This window comes from Phalacrocorax carbo, chromosome 28 (assembly GCF_963921805.1).
Source record: "Phalacrocorax carbo chromosome 28, bPhaCar2.1, whole genome shotgun sequence".
Classification (NCBI taxonomy): Eukaryota; Metazoa; Chordata; class Aves; order Suliformes; family Phalacrocoracidae; genus Phalacrocorax; species Phalacrocorax carbo.
In genome coordinates this window covers 2,342,286-2,365,341 of record NC_087540.1, presented here as the reverse complement: position 1 = coordinate 2,365,341, position 23,056 = coordinate 2,342,286, and the positions used below count along the sequence as shown (strand labels likewise).

The 23,056-nt window shown below is 56.3% G+C and overlaps 4 protein-coding genes across 4 annotated transcripts; all 4 read left to right on the top strand.

Annotated features, from left to right (window-relative positions):
* Window positions 1-194: 194 nt before the first annotated feature.
* On the top strand, window positions 195-1,313 carry LOC104052204 (protein S100-A4-like). Its single transcript, XM_064474729.1, has 3 exons — window positions 195-282; window positions 792-946; window positions 1,057-1,313. The coding sequence occupies exons 2-3, from the start codon at window positions 809-811 to the stop codon at window positions 1,219-1,221; spliced, it is 303 nt and encodes a 100-aa protein (XP_064330799.1). The 5' UTR covers window positions 195-282; window positions 792-808; the 3' UTR covers window positions 1,222-1,313.
* Window positions 1,314-6,060: 4,747 nt separating this feature from the next.
* LOC104046891 (protein S100-A12-like) lies at window positions 6,061-6,960 on the top strand. Its single transcript, XM_009507127.2, has 3 exons — window positions 6,061-6,103; window positions 6,254-6,410; window positions 6,653-6,960. The coding sequence occupies exons 2-3, from the start codon at window positions 6,258-6,260 to the stop codon at window positions 6,863-6,865; spliced, it is 366 nt and encodes a 121-aa protein (XP_009505422.2). The 5' UTR covers window positions 6,061-6,103; window positions 6,254-6,257; the 3' UTR covers window positions 6,866-6,960.
* Window positions 6,961-9,144: 2,184 nt separating this feature from the next.
* On the top strand, window positions 9,145-10,869 carry LOC135318180 (protein S100-A12-like). Its single transcript, XM_064475082.1, has 3 exons — window positions 9,145-9,181; window positions 9,966-10,194; window positions 10,624-10,869. Exons 2-3 carry the CDS (start codon window positions 9,994-9,996, stop codon window positions 10,786-10,788), a joined length of 366 nt encoding a protein of 121 aa, XP_064331152.1. The 5' UTR covers window positions 9,145-9,181; window positions 9,966-9,993; the 3' UTR covers window positions 10,789-10,869.
* Window positions 10,870-14,477: 3,608 nt separating this feature from the next.
* Window positions 14,478-16,334, top strand: LOC104046892 (protein MRP-126). Its single transcript, XM_064474748.1, has 3 exons — window positions 14,478-14,570; window positions 15,189-15,347; window positions 15,990-16,334. The coding sequence occupies exons 1-3, from the start codon at window positions 14,562-14,564 to the stop codon at window positions 16,176-16,178; spliced, it is 357 nt and encodes a 118-aa protein (XP_064330818.1). The 5' UTR covers window positions 14,478-14,561; the 3' UTR covers window positions 16,179-16,334.
* Window positions 16,335-23,056: the final 6,722 nt, after the last annotated feature.

Here is a 23,056-nt window from a genome sequence, read left to right as displayed (position 1 = left end):
GTGGTCCCTGTCCAGCCCCGGGGGCACATTTTGCTCTTTCTAACCCAAACCAGCGCCCTTGGCAGTGCAGGGGCAGGACGGTTTGGGGGGGGGTGAGCGGGGGCAAGGCTGCTCCCAAGGTTTCCTCTCCTCCCTTGCCAGCCAATGTCTGTCTGGATCAGCGTTAGTGCCTTCCCACCCGGGGAGTGAGGAGGGCGTCCCAGGCGGGGCTATAAATGCTGTGGCCTGACGCCGGCTTGCCTTTCGCCCTGCCCATCCTCAGCTGTTTCGTTTGAGCTGTCGGTGAGTTGTTTTCATTTTTTTCCCCTACAATGCTCTGTACCCCCTCGCCCCGCTGGCCCTCCAGATGCCTGCCAGATGTTGCTGACGGCGCAGCTGCCCCATCCCGCAGTGAGGTCCCCCGAACAGAGGTTTATCCCCTGGGACTGGGCGTGAGGCTGCTGCTGCAGTGAGCTGAGCTCGAAGGCTGCGTTTCACCTCTGGGGGCTGGGAAAGCGCGTGTGTGCCCCCTCCCTGCCTGGCTTGGGCCGCAGAGGGCTGCTGCCTCCCCCCACAATTCCCCCTCCAGCATGGCTCTTTCGGAGGTTACCCAGCACCGGTACCAGATGGCGATGCCCAGCCTCCAGCGGGAGGGTGAAATTAAGGAGGAAATGGTGATCCCGGTGCATGCCCAGAAGTGGGGCACTGGAGTCGCTTGCATGGCCTGGGGGGGGACCGTCAGCCCCCCAGTGCGGGGGTGTCTGGGGACACCAAACTCTGCTCTCACTTACCTGTGCTCTTGGTGCCTCCAGGCTCGCAGGCATCCCCCATGGCGTCTCCCCTGGAGCAGGCACTGGCTGTGATGGTCTCCACCTTCCACAAGTACTCGGGCAAGGAGGGGGACAAGTACAAGCTCAGCAAGCAGGAGCTCAGGGAGATGCTCCTGAAGGAGCTGCCCACCTTCAGCGTAAGTGTGCAGCAGGGGGGTGCCACGTCCCATGGGTGATGCTGGGACTCGGGGATGTGGCCCTTGTTGCAAACCCCCATTTTAACCCCCCCGCTCTTGCCCCTGGGCAGAGACAAACCAGCGAGGCCAGCTTACAGCAGCTCATGGGCCACCTGGACAGCAACAGCGACAGCGAGGTGGATTTCCAGGAGTACGTGACCTTCCTGGCCTGCATGGCCATGATGTGCAACGACTTCTTCCAGGACTGCCCCAACAAGATGCCGCACAAGAAGTGAGCAGGGGTCCCGGCCTCAGGCTGCGTTGCTGCCCCCATGACCCTCCTGCTGTATTCCTGATGCTTTTTCAATAAATTTTTTCTTTAACAAAAGTCCTTTGCATGCTTTGCAACGGGGGGGGGGGTGTGTGTCTCGTGCCCCAGGGACAGGGGTGCTGCCACGCTGGCGAAGACCCCGCTTCCCTCCCGTGTGCGCGTTGCGGGTACTGGGTGAGGAGCGCGCGTTTGCTCTGCCGCAGCATGGGCACCGCGTTCCCCGAGCCCTCGGAAACCGCCCGCGGGGCTGATCCCCGCCGGCCGCGTCGGTGTGCGTCAGCGGCAGGCTCTGCCCGGCAGCACCCTGCCCTGCAGCCCCAAGAACTGCTTCACAACCGTGCAAGGCAAGGCAGGCGCTTTCGCAGGGATTAATGCCTCCGACAGGCACAGTGATAACAGCGACGGGTGAACAACTGTGTTTTTAGCCATAATTATTAAGCTCAAACAGGGTCAGCGTCTCCCCCCCGCCCCCGCCACCTGCTGCTCCATGGGGCAGGACCTGCTGTGGCGGGAGGTCACTGAAGATCCTTGTTCTTTCCCCACCACAAAAGAACCGTTGGGGAGCAGGATTTTAGTTGCATTCCTGCTCGGGGTGGGGTTATGGCGTGCAGAGGAGTGGCTTCCCTGTGCACCCAGCCAGCCCCCCTGGGCCGCCAGCATGGGAGGACTCAGCCCATGGCTATAAATGCGAGGAGGCGTGTAGCCACAGCCCTCCCTCCCCTGCACCGGAGCCTGGTCTGCTCACATCTGTAAGTCTCCTTTTCCTCCCTCTGGTCCCCTTTTTCCCCCCACCGAACAGCTGCGGCCAACCCAGGCTTGTGCGCTGGGCTCTGTATGTGCCCCTTCCCGACGTGGGTCCCCCCCTGCCGCTGCCCTGCTGGGAGCCGGACCTTTATCGGTGGGCTCGGGGCTGCTCTCAGAAGCACTGGCAAGTGGAGATGCCACCAAGGCTTTGCTTCGTCGACCCAGGCTTTGCCCCCCCGGCCTTGGGATGCCCCCCGCTCCCTGCCCCAAGGCTGGACCAGCTCCCGGCCGCTTGCTGCGCTCCCCTCCGTCCCCGTGCTGCCCTGGCGTGGGCTGCACCTGGACCATAGCAGAGGCGAGGAAGGGAATTTGCAGGAGTACGTCACCTTCCTGGGGGCCCTGGCCGTGATCATCGGTGATGCACTGAAGGAACGCAAAATGTAATGCTGGGCCAGCCGGCGGGGCGCGGGGGAACTTTTGGAGTCATTTTGTGAGGAACTTTGGAAAATTTTTTGTAATTTCCTGTTGTAATGTTTTGTTGCTGTGTTTCTGGTCATTTCTTTTTTTTTTTTGAACCTTAAATAAATTAAACCCTCATGTTTATTCTTTTGCTGGGGGTGAGTGGGAGGGATGTAGCAACGGGCTGCACCCGGTGCTCATGTCCCCGCAGACGGATCCTGTTGGGTGCTGGTGATGCTCTGCCCGTCCTTCTGCCTGGGACTCCCACCGAGGCACGGCACCCTCGGCTTTGCAAGGGCTGTTTTGCCAGGAGACTGGGGCTGAAGCTCAGCCCCCTGCTCCCCCAAATGGAGGGCGTAGGGGTTGTTCCACAGACCCCAGCGTTTGAGACTCAGCATCAATATTAGGGGAAAAAAAAGTATCCATCCTTCCAGCCTCAGTGGCACACCTGAGAACGTGGCTCCACCACACTTGCATCCCAGAGGCGGGTGAAAGGGACCCCCCTACAAGCCCTTGACCCTCTTTTTTTTTGCCCGATCTGTGAATAGTTGAAGCTGGCATGATGCTGTTCACAGGCTGCGTCCATCCACACCCCTGTCACCACCCTGCTGCCATGCCCTCGGAGCTATACTGGCTCCGTCACCGCGGCACCAACACCCCCAGCCCCGCAGAGCAGATACCAACGCCCCGTGGCAGCTCTCGCACTGGCGCGTGGGCTGCCATGGTGTGGCAGCCGGGCCCCAAGGCAGGGCACGTGTGGGGAGCTCCTGGTGTGTGGGCATGTGGCTTCTGTCCGACTAGACCCCTCCAAATCAATGTGGCCTGAAGGGATTCATCCACGGGTACTTAAAGAGCTGGCTGATGCCGTAGTGAGACATCGTGCGATGATTTTTCTGTGCTCTTGGGAATCTGGAGAGGTCCCAGTTGGCTGGAGGCTGGCAAATGTTGCCCAGTCTTCAAGAAGGGCAACAGGGATGACCCCGGTAGCTACCGGCCCGTCAGTCTCACTGCTGTGCCTGGCAAAATTACAGAGAAGATTATTCTGGGAGTTATTGAAAAACACCTGAAAGACAGTGCAGTCATTGGTCCCAGCCAGCACGGGCTCACGGGGGGAAAGTCCTGCCTAACAAATGTGATTTCCTTCTATGACAAGGTCACCCACCTGGTTGACCGAGGGAAGCCAGTCACTGTGGTCTTTTTGGATTTCAGGAAAGCCTTCGATACTGCCTCTCACAGTCTCCTCCTGGACAAAACGCCCAGCCCACGGCTGGATAAACACGTAATGCAGGGGGTGAGCAATGGGCTGATGGGTCGGGCTCAAAGGGTCACAGTAAGTGGGGTTACATCGAGCTGGTGGCCAGTCACTAGCGGGGTTCCGCAGGGATCCATCTTGGGGCCGGTGTCCTTTAACCTCTTCATAAATGACTTGGATGCAGGGCTGGAAGAAATACTAATGAAGCTTGCTGATGACACAAAATTGGGAGGAGCTGTTGATGCTCCCGAGGGCGGCGAGGCCCCGCAGAGGGGTCTGGGCCGGCCGCAGAGCTGGGCAGTCACCAGCCGCACGGAGTTTAACAAGGACAAGCGCCGGGTGTTGCCCCTGGGGCGCGGCAGCCCTGGCTGTACAGGCAGCCTGGGGCGCGAGGGGCTGGGGAGCAGCTCTGCGGGGACCCGGGGGCTCTGGCCGACGGCAAGTTGAACACGAGCCCCCAGCGTGCCCTGGCAGCCCCGAGGGCCAGCCGTGCCCTGGGGGGCACCGAGCCCTGCATCGCAGCCGGGCGAGGGGGGGATTGTCCCGCTCTGCCCCGCGCTGGGGCGGCCTCACCCCGAGCGCTGTGGGCAGCGTTGGGCGCCGCAGGACATTGAGGGTATAAAGCTACTGGAGAGCGTCCCGAGGAGGCCATGGAGCTGGGGAAGGGTTTAGAGGGGAAACCGTACGAGGAGCGGCTGGAGTCCCTTGGGTTGTTCAGCTGGAGCAGAGGAGGCCGAGGGCAGCCTCATGGCGCTCTGCAGCCCCCTCCCGAGGGCAGGAGGAGGGGCAGGGCTGGTCTCTGCTCTCTGGTGCCCAACGCCAGGCCCCGAGGGAACGGCAGGGAGATGTGCCAGGGGAGGGTCAGGCTGGGCATTAGGGGAAGGTCCTTCCCCCAGCAGGTGGTGGGGCCCTGGAACAGGCTCCCCAGGGAGGCATCACGGCACCAGCCTGGCGATATTCCAGAAGTGCTTGGACAAGGCCCTCAGAGCCATGGTGTGAATTTGGGGTGTCCTGTGCAGGGACGGGAGCTGGGCTCGATGGTCCTTGCAGGTCCCTTCCAGCAACGGACGTTCTATGATTCTGTGGCAGGTTGGGCAGCAAACGGCAGCGTGAGGACCCGCAGTGCACGCCTGCCCCTTCTCGCCTGCCCCACGGCACATGCGTGTCTCCACCAACCTCCCCACGCGCGTCCCATCACGTCCCACCAATGCTGCACCCATGTCGTGCTGAGCCCTGCGTGTCTCCCCTTCCTGGTGAGGACACACCCGTCCCCATCACACAAACTGTCCCTTTGTTTCACTCTTTTGCAATTCAGTTTTTTTCTGGCACCAGGTGCTCATGCTCCTGAATTAGGAGGCCGTTGGGGAGATGTTTCATCACTGCTGTTTAAGGGTTTTACCCTTAAAGGCTAGCACAGGCTTTTTGCTGTGCCAGTCCCACCAAGCACGGACTTGGGGTGAAGGTCTTGGGCACTGGGGGGCACAGGCTCCTCACCAGCCCCCCCCCCAGGCTGTCTTTCCCTCAAGATATACAGGTTTAGCAGCCAGTGCCAGGCACTGGGAACACCATAGGATCTCCTGCAAGTGGCCACATCCACCCAACGCCGGGAATAAGCAGCATTTGCCAATGCCCTCGGTTATTACCAGGCAGCAATTAGGGCTGCCGGGAAATGCCACCTTCTAAGAGTGGCTGGCAGGTTTCTGGCATGCTGGCGTGCCTGGATTTGTAACATCTTCCTTGGGTCCCTGCTAGCTGTTAAGAAATCACTCAGGATGAATGTTGCTCCTGATTTTGGAGAGGTGACTGGAGGGTGGGATGCATCAGTCACCCCCGCCTAGCACCAGTGCGGCAGCGTGCTGGGGGCAGACGTCACACCTCCAGCCAAATTCAGGGCAGATACAGGAGTGATGAACCACATCCCCCATTGGGAAAAGCCAGCATCACCCCACTAGAGACCCTCACCCAGCACCTTTCATGTAATCTGGAAAAATTCCTCTTCCATCCTCTCCTCAGAGACCCCCAAACTCTGCAGGAATGTCCCTGCTCCTGGGGAAGCCCCTGCACTGTCACAGAGCCACGATGCTGGCTCCCTGAAAATGTCTCTTTTGGTATTTCCTTGTTTTGCCCTAATGAATTTGGTGCGTCCCCTCCCTTGTTAACAGTGGGAGCAGCCAGTTCTGGAGCCAGGCAAGAAACTGCCGCCTGGGTGTGCTTCGTAGCCTTGCACAATTCCTGGGGTTATTGCCCCAAAGAAAATTTAAGGGTGTCACAAATCGTAGCTCAGGGAGAGTATAAAAGTGACCTGATCTCCACCGTGCCACCACTGCTCCTGCCTGCTCCGCTCCTCCCGTGCACCGCCGTCTGCAGAAGCCAGCCCCAGCACTGCTCGTAGGTAAGTAGATCCTTGCCAAACAGTGGCTTCAGGCTTCGCGCTGCTGGAAGGGCCACCAGTATAAGCCTGAGCCTGGCTGGGGCTCCTGGAAGAGAAGGCAGTCCTTCTCTTGCGATGGGGTTTGGTGTTGTGCTGCCGGTCCTTTCCTAGAAAGATGAAAACCAACCTTGAGCGCGCCTTGGAGGATGTCGTCAACGTCTACCACCAGTATGCCATAAAGAAGCCCATAGATGACTACCTGAGCAAGAATGAGTTCTCAGAGCTGCTGAAGGAGAATGCCAAGTCCTTCCTCCATAACACCTTGCCGGTAAGAGCCAAGAGTAGCCCAGCTCTTCTAATGCTGGTGAGAGCTTGCAAGAGTGGAGGCCTCCTTGGGTCATGGCGGGGGGCCGAGAGACTCCCAAAGGGGAGGGAGGGTTTATCTGGTGTTTCCCTGAAACTGTGCAATCCTTGCTGGGCGAGCCTTACTCCATAGCTGTGGGCTACGAGGGTGACCCTGAACACCACTGTGCTTCAGGCTGACTCTTTTTCACGCTTATCCTGCTGCAGCCTAACATGTCCATCGACGACTACATAAGCAAACTCTTCGTCACAGCAGACCGCAACCACAACGGTCGCTTGAAGTTCACTGAGTTCCTGACCACGCTGAATCTTGCAGTCATTGATGCCCACAATAGGTCCCACCAGCATCATGGGAGCCACGACAAGCATCCAGATGCTGGTCATGGCCATGGCCATGACCATGGCCACGGTCCCCGCTAGTGAAGTGTTTTCCTGGGTGACTGTGCCCACGGGATTGTGCTCTTCTAGCAGGATCATCCCTTCCGATTGTCCACAAGCACAGTCAAACCCATAACCAGAGCTTTGTCATCTGCTTCTGCCTTTGGCATTGCAATAAAATTTCTTCAAGCACCAAAACCATCTGTGTTATGTGTCCTGCTGTCTCCAGGGAGAATGCAATATGCAGCCAGCCCATGGCTGTGGGCTGGATTAAATGCACATTGAACTGGAGAAGCAATGGGAAAGGGAAGGTGGCGTGGGGAGGAAGGAGCCAGGGCAGCAGAGCTGCTGGGTCCCAGCTGAGCAGCACAGGCTGCATGGACTCCCCATCCTGAAGCATGTCAGACCCTGGCACGCTCCCACTGCCTTCCTGAGGCTCAAGGGGTTCCCTGCACAGGGTGGTTGGCCCCAGCACGCCTCTCCTCAGGAGGCGGTGGGTTGCATAGCTCCCCATCGCACTGGGGAGGTTCCTGGGTAGAGGCAGCCGGTGGCTGCACAAGAACATCCTCTGCCCTTGTTCTTCTGGCCCCTCTTTGTACCAGCTCCAAGACATGCCAGGGTTGAAGCACAGCTGGTGGCTGCTTCCCCAGGTGGCTGCCAAGACCCATCTCTGCAGCTGGGGGTGCAGCATCCTTGGGGTGCGTGAAATGCTTTTGCAACCCACAAAGCAACCAGCGCTTCTCTTTCAAGCCCTGACACAGCAAAGAACGAGGCTGAGGGGCTCTGGAGAGCTGGTGTTAACTGTGCAAAATAAAGTTGGAGTTTTTTGTTGGTGTGGGGCAGCAGCCCCCCAGGACACAGCACATTTACAAGACACCACGGGTTCCTGGGGAACAGCTACACGAGCAGAAAAGAGCTCTTGTATCTGTCAGTGACTGTGCACTGCGTGAGAAGTCCTCAGGCTCAGGTGGCTCTGATGTTTCCAACATCAACTGAAACCGGGGGCCCATCCCATGGAAACCAAGCCACAAAGCGAAGCACGGGGCTACGGTGTGGTTATTTGCACTCAATGATCACTCTCTGGCTCCACAGTTTTGCCATTGGTAAGCAGCCCTTGTCCCCCAGAGGCAGATGTTATTCACTGTCCTGCTAGGGCACCCGGCTGTCGCTTGGCCATCACTCCCCTGGCGGGGCTGGGCATCCCCCTCCTGCCCTCCCGACAGGTTTTGGGGATACACGGCTGGGAAAGATGGGAATTCAGAGCCCACGGGTCTGTCTGCACGGGGGCTACGCAAAGGCACGGGGCAAAACCCAGCCTTGGCCAATGCTTTACTAGGCCAGCTAAGGAATGAGGATGCAACTTCAGACTGTCAACACTCTCTAATGAGCAGAGCGGGAAAACAAAAAAAGCAATAATGTGAGTCAGAAATACCATAATAAAACTCATGCAACAATTCTAGATACTGTCCCCTGGACACGCAAGAAGCATCCTCAAACAGGCACGGTTATCCTTTTGTTTTTCTGTTCCTACCCTCTTCCTGGAATCCATTGCTTATTTTTACATCTTTGTATGGGCTCTTCATTTTTTTAGTACCTGTTCTGCTAATGCAAGATGGGTGGCACAGAGGCCACTTGCAAAACACTTGCTAGTTAATGCTCCAGCCATAAAGACCCTGACCTTAGATTTTCTTCTTGTTTTATGCCCGGTTTCCACCACAAAGTTTCTGGGGCAAGAGGAAAGTCCTGGTACGAGTGACGTGAAAATAGAAAGTAATGGAAAATCCTCTGGAAAACAGTTTATTAAAAGGCAGATACTGCCTTCCTCTTTGCGTTCAACCGGTTAGTATTGTAGAAAACCGAGATTGGGTCAACCAAAGGACAAAGTTACCCACGTCTCTCTAAAACAGCCCATCTTCCTTCTACACCTGCACGACAGCACACAAAATTTTCAGCACATTGCAAAACTCGCAAAGTTTTGGCAAGTTCTGCCAAGATGGACTTGCCCATTAAGCTCACGTTGAGGTGTAATGCTACAACCGGCATTTTTCTCATTCTTTGCGCAGCACGCGAGCAGCTCAGCCCTGTCGGAGGTGACGGTGGGGTGGGAGGACAGCATTTCCAAAGCCCGGTGGGTGCAACCAGGAACTATCTGCAGAGGTATGAGGTGTGGAGGGGTTCAGAAATTCCCACCTTGCAATTTCCAAGTACGGGAAATACTAACTCAAGCTGTTGCTTGCAGCAGGTGTGTCACCATCTCTGATGAAAGAAGACCTCAGACAGGTATAAAAGGGGTGCCTGCCCAGGCTCTTGGATCACTGCAAGAGACCCATCCTCTGCAAACCCTTCTTGGAGTCAAGGGTAAGTAACACTGTAATGGTTCTTGCAGGAAATAAGATGAAGAAGCGATTTTGAATATCACTTCACGCCGTGCCTGTTTTACTCCAGGGTGATGCTTCCTACTTGGGCCAGGGTCGGAGGCTGGTTTTGGCTACAATGAGATGCATATAATCTAATGGCATTTCTGTGCCTTCGTTAGTCGAAGCGTAATTGTTTCTGCTGGCAAGGAGAGCGCCTTCCAGGGGTGTCACCTTCATGGTGTTGGAGAGCAGGGTCTCTGTGCTCAGTGTCCGCGGTGAAAAGGGTTTGCAGCCCAAAGAGAAGAGGGAGATTTGCAGAGGGAGGAGGAGGAGGTCAGGCAGAGGCTGCAGCAGAGCCCATACCCGAGCTGTGCTCCCTGCCTTGAAGTCATCCTTGCTGATGGTGGCGAGGTGCACAAACCCGACTACAGCCTGGTGGGTTTGTCTAATTTGCCTGAAAAATGCCTCCAGGCCACTAAGAACAAACCACTTCGAGTGAAGCTAAAATTAGAGGTGGTTGGGCGATGCTGTAAAACAGCGATATTCCTAAAACCCCCCGTTACCTGCTCAGCGCCAAGGAGCCACCGACCGCCCCCAGGCGCGCTGGGCGCTGCTGGCTTGCTCAGCCCCGATGAGACAGGGCTCCTGGTGCAGATCTGCTGCTACGCTGGGGAGGTGCAGCACAAAGCACAGCCCCCTTGGGCTTCGTGGGGTGGGGGCCAAGAGCTTGGAGCGGGGTGCCTGGTTTTTGATGCATCTCATGGCTTTGGGGTTTCTCTGCACAGTTTCTCTGGGTACCTCAAGAGCTGAGCCATGTCGGCAAGCACCCATCCCAGAACCACCCTGCCTGAGGCTCAACATTTCCCTGGAAACAGCACCCTGGAGATGGCCCTGAAAACCATTGTGGATGTCTACCACCATTACAGCACGAAGGAGAAGCATCTCGACTTCCTCAACTTCGATGAATTCAGGGCACTGCTGACTGAGCAGGCACCGACCTTCCTGGAAGTTTGTGTGAGTACCACAGGAGCTGTGCTGTGCTCCCTGGGGGGACGGTCTCCTCAGGGGATTGTGGGGAGGATGAGGCTGAGGTTGCATCCAGGGATGCTCCTGGGGGAACGAGGTGCTGTCCCTGCCATGGCTGTGGCCCACAGAGAGGGTTTCTGTGATCAGACCCAGCCTGTCCATGTGCTGTGGGGCCACCCCTGCTCACCCCTCCTGCCGCTGCAGGGGTATGAGGCAGCCAAAGGGGCTTGGAACAAGAGCCTGTCCATCTGGGGTTTTAACTAGGGGTTAACTGCAAGGAAGGAGAGGGTCACAATGATCCTGCAGCTTCCAAACGCTTCCCAGGGTATGCAAGAACAAAGCGGGCTCAGCTTTCACCAGGGGCTGTGCAGCCCAGGGAGGGGGCAGGCTAACACATGTCCTGTCCCCATATTTCAGGGCAGGAATGATCGCAACTACCTGAACAAGCTCTTTGGAGAGACAGACTTAAATAAGGACAAAGAAGTGAGTTTCAAGGAGTTCACCATCGTCTTGGCCAAGGTGGCCGATGACGCCCATCGCATCAGCCACCACGAAGACCGCTGTACGCCAGACAAGGATTGAGTCTCAGTGCACAACCCATGAAAAACTCAGCGGAATTGGGCTCTGGCTGCTTGGATCAGTCACGCTTGTGGGACAATAAAGCATCACTGGAAGTTCACTGAGTCCTTCCTATCTTAGCACTCCCTTTTCCATCTCGTGGGTGGGGAGGGTGGGCACCAGCTGCAAGAATGCATGGTCCTACAGGGGCTGTGGGATAAAGGTTTGCCTAAATGAGGCACCCCAAACACCTATAAAGGAAGAGGATAACTGAGATGTGCTGGGTGGGTGAGAGCTGTATTGCTCAGTGTCTTGTCCAAGCCAAGAGGCCTGGACCGATGGGCTAGGAGGGTATTAATGGCCAGAAGACCAGTGCAAGACACTGCCTGAGCTCTGCAAGGGTTTTAACCATCAGCTGCAACATACAGCAGTTGTATTAGAGGTTTTTCTCCTGGCAGAGGAAGTTTTCTGCAAAGACTGCAAAGAGCAGAGCTAGCCTGGCTTGGGGAAGCAGCTCCTGTTTGCCCATCCTCACCCAGCTCTTTCCCCTGGCCATGCCAAGTGCATCCCCTGGATGCAGGATCACCTGTGAGCAGGAAAATGCATTAATACACATGACAACAGCAGTTCGCAACAGACCACAGCCTTTACCACAAGAACAAGCCAGGGTGCTCTGAGGAAAAAAAAAAAAAAAAAGTACACCGTGTATATAGCTACTGGCCCACAGGAAATGGAGATTTTAAATTCCCTCCCTAAATCCCAATAAAAACTCCAATTTCAGAGTTTTCCCACACAGACAAGTCATCCGGAGTGCTCCCTCCCAACCCTGCTGAATCACTTGCCGCCCAGCCAAGATGAAACGCCCGGATGGTTTTCATCTTGGCGTTTTTCCGCCAGTAAAATATTCTCACCAAAACCATGACAAGCTCCAGCAGGGCGTAAGGATCTTCTCCCTGGCTGAGCCATCTGGGAGATGTCTTGCAGCACCAACAAAAACTGTTTCTGGGTACTAAACACACTGTAATCCAGCTCTTTTCCTCACTGAACACTTGGGTACCACCACCCCACGGGGCTGAGCAGGCAGCTGGCCCAGCACAAGCAAGAGCAACACTTTGCATGTTGCAGACGGGCAGGAAGGGCAAGTGCAATGGCCAGATCCAACCCTGTGACCTGCCAGAGCTCCAGGAGTGCTTGGAGAGGGTCAAGCACCCTGCAGCAGCTGTGCCATACCTGTGCTGGCAGCAGAGCTGGTGCTCAGCTTCCTTTGGGCTGGACCAAGGTGGTGCCTGCCAAGCAGCTGAGTTTGTAGCTGTTTGATATGGCTGAGATATATGTGGGTGCTTTTTGGCTCAAGGTAAAGGACCAGCAAATCCTTTCCCCTGCAGGTCCAGGATGGGAAAACCTCTAGGCTGCCCCAGCTCCTGTGGTGGCTGCTCACGTCAGGTCACAGCTGGAGCATCACTGGTCTGATGATGCTCAAAGGTGCTCAGGAACCAGGGCTCAGAGAGCATCCCCCGGCTTCCCCAAGCTAAAACCACATCTAGCAACCAGAACACACATCCTACTCTGATCCTGAGCTAAAACCTGCTGTGAAACACGGCAAACCACACAGGGACAAACCCTGCTGTGCCCTCTTCCCGCATCAGCCAGCCACTTGCCTGTAAATGCATATTTTGAAAGACGTTGCAAAATTTTGCAATGATTGTCAGGCCTGGGGCGCTCAGGTCCTCAGGGCACAACCAACCCCAGTCACCTCGAACAAGCTCTTGCATTTGCCGTGGTTATTGGGCTGCTTGCGTGCTGCCTGATGCCTGCTTTCCGCTCCTTCCCCTCTGCAGCTCCAGCAAGTGGATGCTTGCGCAACGCCCGTGGCCTTGGGGCCAGGATTGCAGCTTGCTGCTCAGCGTGGCTTACAGGCATGGCTGGGCAGGGAGGCTCCCCCTGCAAGGAGACCTGCAAAGCTGGGCAGAAATTTGTGCTAGCGCACGTTCCCGTGACCTTAATCAATACCCGGGCTCCCCGGTCACATTAGTGACTGCACTGGCATTGAAAAACCAGGGGTTGACAGGACAAGGGGTGATGGTTTCAAACTAAAGGGGGGTAGATTTAGACTTTAGATTTTTTACTATGAGGGTGGTGAAACCCTGGCCCAGGTTGCCCAGAGAGGTGGTTGATGCCCCGTCCCTAGAAACATTCAAGATCAGATCGGACGAGCCTCTGAGCAGCCTGATCTAGTTAAAGATGTCCCCGCTCGCTGCAGGGGGGTTGGACTAGATGGCCTCTAAAGGTCTCTTCCAACCCAAACCATTCTATGATTTAAAAATCAAATACCTGGGGTCTCTCATCCCTGCTGCCTGGTGGGCACGTTGGAGGCTCTAGCCACCATCCCTCTTTGGAAATCCCTGGCCCACCCCACACCCTGTAACCTGTACTTGCTCTTCCCCACCTCCAGGATGGTAAAATGACCAAAATTATGGTTTCCTGAAATTGCTACAAAATTCTGCAACTGAAAGGATGGTCCCCGACACCCCGTTGTGAAACGCCCTGGCCCTTCTCCAGCTGTTTTGTGCATCAAAGCACTCCTGTTGTGAAATGCAGTGCACCCTGGCCAGGGAGGGCTGGAGTCCGGGTGGCCACCATGTGTGGACCAGGGCTGCATCCCCACGCAGCTCCCTGCACGGTGCTGCCCTGTATCAACTCATCTGGAGCTCCTGGAGCTCGCTGCAGGCCTGTCCATGGCCACATTTCGGCCTCCGCTTTGTGTCTGTGATTAACATCATGTCTGGCAGGTTAAACAAACCCCCATATAAGTCAGCTGAGTCAGCAGGCAGAGTGTTTTAATGAAGAAGCACTGGAAAATCTCGTTTTCCTCCTGATCTTAGCTGCTTTGAGCCAAAGGGCCTGCGCTGGGTCTCTGCAACAATGAGAAACAACAGAAAAAAAGCCACAAAGCGAGGACGCAGCCCTAAAAGGTAAAAATACACCTTTCAGCCACACCTGGTTTCCACAGCTCAGAACATACCCCAACTGGGGAGAAACCACCCTTGTCACAGGTTGTTATCCTGAGGAGACAAAAATGAAGTTCCTGGAGCCCCACCAGGTTGGGAACCCGCCCCGTATTATTTGTCTGTCACACGGAGCCGCTTGCTGCAGGCGGGGGACGGTGTCCGGGTGCTGGGGCCCTGCCCTCGGCACCAGCACCGTGCCGGTGTCACACAGGCAACCCCGGGCACGCTCTCAGGGCTGGGCTGGGTGAAGCAGCGGGATGCGCTTGGGTGCACAGGACCACGCGGCACTCGCACGCACCAGGTCAGCAAGGACGGGGGATGTTACGGGGCCAAGCAGAGCTGGCTCACTGGAGAAGTGCAGGCACAATTCTGTGGGTCTCCTTTGCCTCACGGCATGAAAAGACACCCCTACAGAGGAGTGTAAAGGTAGTGGAATTGAAGAAGCAGAGGGGAATGGGCTTCTGTTGAGAGCTGATGGAGAATTGCAGCCCCAACAGCCAGGTGGAGGGGGTGAAGGGGAAACGGCCATGCCCCGGCCACCTCCCTGCAACCCAGCCAGCACACATGACACACCAACCTTGCGGGAAAAGCCACAGAGACCCCCTTTTAAGAAACTACCCCATAGCCTTAAGCAACGCACGAGTATGTCATGAAGATGGACTGGAATTGGTTGAAACAGAGACATTTCACAACCAGCGGAGTGGCGCAGGCAGATGGCTGGGCTATAAGAGATGCCACGCTTGAGACCAGCCCTGCTCCAGCCCAAGTGGATCTCGCTACTTCGTCAAGATGAGCAAGGCAAGTCCAACGGTGTCTCGGGCATTTAAGGTCTTCATGCTCTTTTCCAGGTGCCAGCTGGGCCGTCGGAGGTGGAAGGACCCTCGGGGAGCCTCTCCTCGCCATGTGAGCTGCCATCAGTTGCTGGCAGAGGATAACCGTCTCCACTCAGGCTTCTCCGAGCACAACTCACAAGAAGAGATGCTTCGTCCTGGAAAAGGCTCCCCACAGCACAGTCTGACCACTGAAGGGTCTCCTGGACATTGAGCCTCATACTCCGTACCTCTACAGAGGCTTTTGCAGTGCCGCCAGCTATTCTGGGAGCCTTGCTGCAACAGCGCTTGATTTACAGAAGGCACATTTGCGGGGGAAATCAGCTCTCAGCTATTTTCTGTAGTCCCACATCCCAGAGCAGAAGCAGGCAAAGGCTGCGACCCCATTCAGCCTCCTTTGTCTTGTAGATATGAGCAAACTCAAACAGCTCAAATTTAACCCCAGAATAGAATGACTGGTCAAAGCCCGTCCGCGTCCTCATCTGGTGTGAAGCCGGTGGCTGTACCAGAGCCTCGCCGGTTCACATCAGACTTCCCAGTCTATTGTGGCTCCTGACATTACTCAGTTTAATTGTTTCTCTTCCAGACCCCCCAGGGCCAGGAACAGCTCTCTGAGCTGGAGAAGTCCATGGATGTCATCATCGATATCTTCCACAAGTACTCGAGACAGGAGGGTCACAGTGACACCCTGACCAAGAACGAGCTGAAGCTCCTGATTCAGAGCCAGCTTGCGAACTACCTGAGGGTGAGTGGAGATTCTCATGACCCATGGGGGAGGGAGCCAGGCTGGACCCCATTGCCTGGACACCACAGGGGCTGCATTCACTCCCTTCCCACCCTGCTCTCCTGCCCCAGCACCTTCTGCCCAGACCCTCCCTGTCCAACTGCTACTTTCCAAACGTGCTCCATAAAGACAGATGAAGGAAACCCACCCAGGTCTGGGTGAACCCGCAGCTGGGTATTTACCCTCAGCACTGTATCTGCAAACATCAGGATCATATTACTCAAGAGCTCCTTTGCCATCGAGGAGGAACGATGTCAGAAATATCAGCCAAAAGCCCCTTTTTTTGTAACTCCCTCTGCTAAAGCAGAAGGTAAAGTGTTTCCAATCTAACACGCTGAAGGAGAGGCTTGTGGCCGACGTAACACCGTTGCCTTCATTGGTCTCCACGCGACGGTGCTCGGCTGTTGCTCTCCGATTGCTTCATCGCCACGGGTGAATCACTGCCATCCCCAGAGCAGTGGGTGATGATGGCATGAGGATGGAGCCACACGCAGCAGTGGGCTGCTGGGGGCCTGGCACCCGTGAGGGTCCCAGCGAGGCCAGGGGGGAGGCTTGAGCTGCAAGTGACAGGACTCTGCCCTCACCCTGTCCCTTCTTTTGCAGCACGTGAAAAACAAGGCCACCATTGACCAAATCATGAATGACCTTGATATCAACAAGGATCAGCAGATCAGCTTCTCCGAGACAATGTTGCTGATCACCCGCGTGACCATTGCCACCCACGAACACCTCCATGAGGTCGAGGACCAGCAGCAGCAGCAGCAGCAGCACAAACACCAACACCACCACTGAGGTGGGCTGTGGTCCCCAGCCAAAGGCACCCATGCAGTACTTGCAGCCCCCGGCTTTCTCCCCTCCATCCTTCTCTGCCCACCTCCCTCCTTCCCTTCCTTTAAGTCTGATGGTTTTGCTGCCAAATAAAGATTTGCCCTGAGGCTGTGAAAGCTCCTCCGTGTGTCTGCGTGGGTTTTCCTCAAAGCAAGTGCTGCACCTTCCTCTCTCCCAGCTCGGCTTTAACCCAGGCAAATCCACCTTGGAGAGAGGCTGCAGGTTCTCAGGGGCACGGTGGATGCCTGGGGAGAGCAGGGTTCGTTGCAGTGGGTGTTTGCAATACTTTACGTTATAAAGTGCTCCATAGGTCAGGGAAGGCAGTATAATTTGACAGGTCTTTGCATTCCCAACTAGGGAAAAAAAAGCCCATTTTGGCCTGAAAACATTGCATGTCTCCTAGGACTGAGCTGTGGTGGTAGACAAGAGCTGGAAGGAAGGATGGGGATGCATGAGCACTCTTTCCTGGAGGAGGACCCTTTTTAGGGCATGTTTGCTCTGCAGGGTCCTCTCATGGGGCTGGAAGGGGCCGGGGAGGTTGGATGTGTTTAGTTTTAGTGCTACAGCAGGCAGCGAGGTCCAGCCACTGGGTTTCATGTGGACAAGAACTGAGAACAACCCCAGCTCCTCACTCAGAGCACCCTGAATTTGCACTGAGGAGGTGCCTTGATCTCTTCTCTCTGGTGCCCAACGCCAGGCCCCGAGGGAACGGCAGGGAGATGTGCCAGGGGAGGGTTAGGCTGGGCATTAGGGAAAGGTCCTTCCCCCAGAGGGTGGTGGAGCCCTGGAACAGGCTCCCCAGGGAGGCACCAAGCCTGGTGATTTGCAAATGCCTTTTAGAGAGGGGGGGAAAAGGAACAGCTGTGATTTCCTAAGGGTGAGTCAAAGCCTTGAAATTGCCCTGCTCTGTGAAGGAACCTGCCACAAGCTTCCTCAAACCAGCAGCACTGAAGCAAGCTCCCTGGTTAACACAAGACTGCCCCAAGTTTGCTTCACCACTGCTGGCCCAGTTGCTTCAGCTTCCTTTGGAGTCAATTTTGACATCTCCAGTGTCAAACACCTTCTTATAAGGTAAAACCTGCTGCAGGGACCAGAGTCCACTCAGCTCTGCCTGAGCCTGCACAGGGTGGCAGGTGCCCTCTGGAGCCAGACTCTGCACCCAACACTCAATCCTGCACCCCAAAATGGGTCATGCACCCCATCCTACAGCACTTTAGGGTCTATGGAGCAGGTAAGAGCCCCCCACCCAAAGGAGAGAGCGGAGCTGGTTCATTACCACCACCCTGCCAGGGCAGAAGCACATCACCTCCAAGAACCAAGCTGCCCCCAGGTCTGGCCCACAAGGACATGCCCAGATTTCAGGACAAGGGTGGTTTGGGTCCCAGTTGCAGCAGATCAGCTTTTCAGGAGCTCAGCACCCTGCTGGTGGGTGGTCAGACCTTCTGTTCTCTGCAGCAGAGGGCCAAACACACAAATCTGGGTGCTGGGGGCACCCACAAACCACCCTGGGACCTTCCCCCAGGACCCAGGCAGGAACCAGCCTTAAAGCTCACAGTGCTGAGGCCACAGGATATTTGCCAACACAGCAGGACTTTACGCTCCCCTGAAACCCGGGGTGCAGGGCTCCTGTTGTGTCACCCGCCAGGGCTGTTGGCCCATCGCACGAGAGGTGGCAAAGAACGAACCACCGCACACCCTGAGCGCAGCAGGACCAGGACACCGACGCAGGGCTGCGAGCAAGCAGAGGCGATCGCTGGGCCTCCCGTAATAGCAGAGCGGTCCCCAAATCCGTACGCATCCTTTCACCCCAGCAGAGGAGACACCAAAGCAACACAAGCAAAAAGGTGTTGGATACACCCTAACCACATCCCATGCTGCGGAGGAAGGCTTGCTCAGGCTGATGGGGAAGGTGAGCACACGCACAACAGGCTGCCCACAGCTTGTTTGGGGTTGGGGATGGTACCTGGGTTCCTCCAGCCTTGCTGCTCCAGGAGCAGCTCTCCAGCAGCACGAAGAAGGATGAGGGCAGCCCCCAGCCCCACCTGCCTTCACCCCCAGGTTATAAGGCAGGATGAAGCCTCTGGAAGCTGAGGACCAGGTTCCTGCTGCCACCTGGTGGCATGTGCCACCGAGGCTCTTGGGGCGGCCACCGGCCCCGGAGCAACGCGGGGAGCTCCTAGTCCTGCCCGACTCGCCAGGGTTGCACCCCAGGGACACAGCAGCCAGGCCCACCCATCGCAGGCAGGGCCCCAGCCTGTGACCCCCTGTTCATCACACCCCGTATTTCTGCACCACCGGTACTGTTCGCAATAAGTAGGATTGTTCAGATTTATGTGTCAGAAACAAAACCTGAACTTTTGGGCTAAACTAGCCTTATGAGGACACGCACTGATCTGCAAACACCCAGAGCTCCTCTCTCGCACCCCCCACCCCGCTCAAGCCACCATGCAGTTTTGCTGGTAAGGGCTCCTTTCTTTCTCAACCCTGCCCCATCTGCTCCTCCTACCTGTGGTCTCTGGGGAGGAAGAGAAGGGAAGAGCACTGCAGTTCCTCCAAGGTACAGCTCAAAGCAGCAGGCAAATGGTGGATGTTAAATATTCCTCTCCTTTCCCTGCTTGGGGGGGGCTGTACCCCACCTCCTTCTCCCTGAGCTCTGCCCCAATACCATCAACTTGCATTAGCACCCTGCAGAGGGTTCCAGCCTGGCCCCTGCCTAAGGACTACGTCCCCCCTGGCTGCCACCCTGTCCTGTCCCATCAAAATAGACTTGGGGTGGCCTCGCCAGCTCCTCACAGCGCTGATCCCCTCCCAGAGCTCCCAGGCTGGAGAAAATGGACTAAAGCCTACAGGGCTGGGTTTTATGAACGACCCTGCAACAAGGGAATGTGATCCAGCTGGGGCTGAGCTGTGCCTCCCAGCTGGGACCCAGCCCAGCCCCAGCATCCCAACCCTGCCTGGTCCCCCTGCCCACCACGGACCCCTTATACCCACTTTTGACCTCCTCCACCTGCTGCAGACCCTCTTCACCCCCCGCAGACCCCCCCACGTGGGGTCAGCAGCCCAGTGGCTGACACAGGAAGGGTTGCACAATGCCCAGCGCTGTGACAGCTGGGGACTTCGATGCACTGTGTGCATCATATTCGTTATCAGTCTAGACATACCAATAGTGATGAGCCACAGCAGAATAAAACTAAAACTGGTTGGTCCTGGGGTGCTGGTGAGGCCTGTGGCCAGGAGGTGACCTGCTGTCCCGGGCAAACCCACGCCCAGAGCCCAGCAAAGCCAGCCTGACGCTGCTGTGGATGGGGACGTGCTGCCACGGGATGGCACCGTGGTGGCAGCAGGATTGCAGGGAGTAGCCAGCGGAAGGGATTGGCTCAGAGTGATTCAGAGCAATTTTCCTCATAATTCCCCTCATTCCCTGGGCGGACGTGTGCTAATCGGGGTGGCAGCAGTGGAGGGAGGAGTATGGTGGTTGTAGGTGCCATTGCCATGCGTTGCCCTCCCATCCTCTGCAAGAGCTTCCTGCCTGGCTTCTGTCCTGCCATGCCTGGTCACTCCCCCAGCATCCCCAGTCCTGGGGTCCTTCCCATGCCTAGACATGCACCATCTCCATAGCAGAGTGATGCTCTTCTGAGGCTGTCTGTACAGAGATAGGGACCTGCCAACATAAAGCCTTAAACCCTGAGCACTTGGCCATCGGGATGGCTCCAGCCCATGAGAAAATACTCCTTTGCCTGTGACTCCATCAAGGACATGGCTGATAGCAGCAGGTGCCCTGGCTCATGGGAGAGACATCGGTCTCTCTGTGGGGTTTGTGCTGAGCAACCTGGCAAGGCTATACCCCAAAAGGCTGCAAGGTAAATTGTGCTGCTGTCTGTGCCCAGTTGCCTGGCCATCCCAAATACTGATCTGAAGTGAGTCGCCCAGGGCTGGGGCTCTCCCAAAAGCTGCAGCTCCCAGAGACTATAAGCTGTGAGAGCAGCCCCTGGCCTGATCCACCTTTGACCGAAAGCATCCATGTCCCTGGCATCCCTTGCCACAGAGGGCCTGCAGCGACTTGCTGCCTCTCGCCTCGCTGCGCTAGGGTAAAATTTAGCTCCAGACCATGGTCTGCATCTCATTTACAACCCACTTAATTGCAGAGATGTCTTGTGCTGCGCTGGTGGTGTCAGCAGCGGTATGTGGGAGACACAGGTTGGCTCCAGCAACCCCTCCTCTCCCAAACATGCTGCTATGAACCCGGCCCTGCAAACGCCACCTGCGAAGATTGATGCAGAGCGTGATCTCATCTGGCTTTGTACCATATCTGGCAATCTTGGGACGGTGCCTGAGCCCTTAATGAAAGCTGGCACACCCTTCATAGCAGGGAGGATTTGTTACACCCCCTTTCTAGGTGAGCAAACCTAGGGTCATTGACTTCTCTGAGACCACACAGAGAATTGGCCGAGAACCAGCTATGCTGCCCTGGCTGCCTCGCTGCAGCATCCCCGCAGCCCCTGTGCTGCCTTCTTTCCCTGGGAGCCCTGAGGCAGCCTGGCCCCATGCAGGGCTCGGTTGGCTCCATCGGGGCTGAGACGCAGCCTGGCCCCATGCAGGGCTCGGTTGGCTCCATCGGGGCTGAGATGCAGCCTGGCCCCACGCAGGGACGGGCGGTGGCTGTCCCTGACCCATCGAGATGTGTAGTAAGTGACTTTCCCACGGGAGGGAGCTCATAACCCTCTTGGCCATGGCCAGCCAGGGCTGGCGTCACCGGGTGTCCCCACACTGCTGGCACGCTTGGGTGCAGGCTGCCCTGTTTGAAAAGCAGCTCAGTGCTCTTTTTTCTTTCTCGTGGAAGAAATCACAGCTCTGCTGCCATTATCCAGGCTGAGCAAACGTGAATGCAGTCTGGGCCCATGGGCAGCCCATATGAGACATGTGTATCAGCCTCAAAAAATAAGACTAAAACCACCTTTTCTGCAGGAAATCGTTTTGTCTATGACATTTCCTAAGCTTTGGCATTGCAACGCCCCACAAACCCACAAATCGCCTTGGTTGTAAAGGGAAAAAAAAAATGTTTTGGAAGAAGATAAATGCAAACTTTCATATATGAAGAGAACTTCTGGTTAGCTTTTTCCTGATCCAAGGAGATGCCTCCAGTGCAAACCCCTGCGCAAAGCCCTGCGCTCCCCGCCTGGGTCCCAGAGCGACGCCCGCCGAGAGCAGAGCTGCACGCTGACCTACATACATCTTTCCCAGGTGTGCTGGTAAACATCCTCCCCGGGGAAGGATAATGAGGGAGGCTCCTTGGGAAGTGCAGCAATGTGGAGAGGCAGCCAGAGAACAGGAATGACCGGAAGAAATCCTCACCCTCCACCCACTCCCCGGCAGCCTGCAAGGAGCTTGCACAGAGCTGCTCCCACCAGTCCGATCTGCGCCCGTCGGCTGGTTGATGCAGGTGAGCAGGGTGAGTCTCCACTGTTTTTTTCAGTACTTGAAATGAGCTTTTATGTTTTCAGCGTCATTTTGCAACCGGTCAGGGCTCGGGACAGCAGGGACTAAAGACACAAGCACAGGATTAGCTGCCGGGACTCCCTCCGCCCAGCCCCGAGCGCGGCGGGTGTGCAGACGCGGCACTTTCCTTAGCTGTAAGAGCTGATTCATTCAACCCGATAAGTGCCTAAGATGGCTACAGGGAGCTTCGTCCTTTTAATTTAAGAGGGAGTGGGAAAGTGGAGAAATGAAGTGAACTAAGGTGAAAGTCCTGAGAGCAGCCAGGGTGGTGGGCAGCCCAGCTTTCAGCATCCAGCTATGGGAGGTTTCTTTTTAGAATCATTAAAGTTGGAAAAGACCTCCAGGATCATCATCTCCATCTTTACCTCTGGCAAAGAAATTTAGAAAGGCTGAAACTGAACTGAATATATTTTGAGTTATCGGAAGGGAATGTGGGGGTTTTCCTGCGGGCAGAGCTGCCCCTGCCACCTTTCTGTGTCCCCAAATTTTCCTCCTCTCCAGGACTGGAGACATGTCTAAGCTCATTAAAGCCATCACTGACATGATGGAGAGTTACCAGGGGAATGCCAGGAAGGGGAAGAAACCTGAGCCATTCAGTAGAAGTGAGTTCAAGAAGCTGATCCAACAGGAGTTTGCTCCTGTCAAGGTAACTGTATGGGCTTGAGGGTGCAAAGATGGATGGGAAAGGTGCTGGGGTGACATTTAGGGGAGGCCAGGAGTGATGAGGGGTCCTGCAACCCCACATCCAGGGTCGGAATCACTTCTCACCAATCTTTGATTGGGGTTGAGCATTGCAAGGAATTTCCTTGGGTTTGTATTGCAAGGCAGCAAAGCTCCTACGCACCCTTCCCGGTCCTGCTGCCCCCATTTTCCTGCAGGGAAGGGGAGGCTGAGGGTGAGGAAGGGGGTGCCTGGTCTTGCTGTGCCTCAGTTTCCTCCCTGGGCAAATCCAGGTGTAATACCACGCCACGCAACATTAGCATTGGACTCTGTGCAGCCTCCGCTGCCTGCTGCGACTGTCCTTGGCATTGCACTGCACTTGTAATAAGGGGACGCAGTCCTCGCTTCATCACCTTGCCCCTTTGGGAAGGTCTGATGGGCTCCTGTCCTTTCAGAGGTCGCCCACCAGCAGGTACAGATACATCACCAGCCTGCCGGATTCGGACACCGAGCCCATGAACAAGAAGGAGAGGGGCTCTGCCAAACACTGTGTGTACTGAAGGGCGGCTGCCGCCGCTCCTGGGGCACGGAGGCAAGGAGGTAAGGGAGAGCTCAGGGAGCGCAGCAGGCAGGCGAAGCTCCCGGACAGCATTTGCGTTGCCTTGTTAGGTGGGGACAGATCCTTC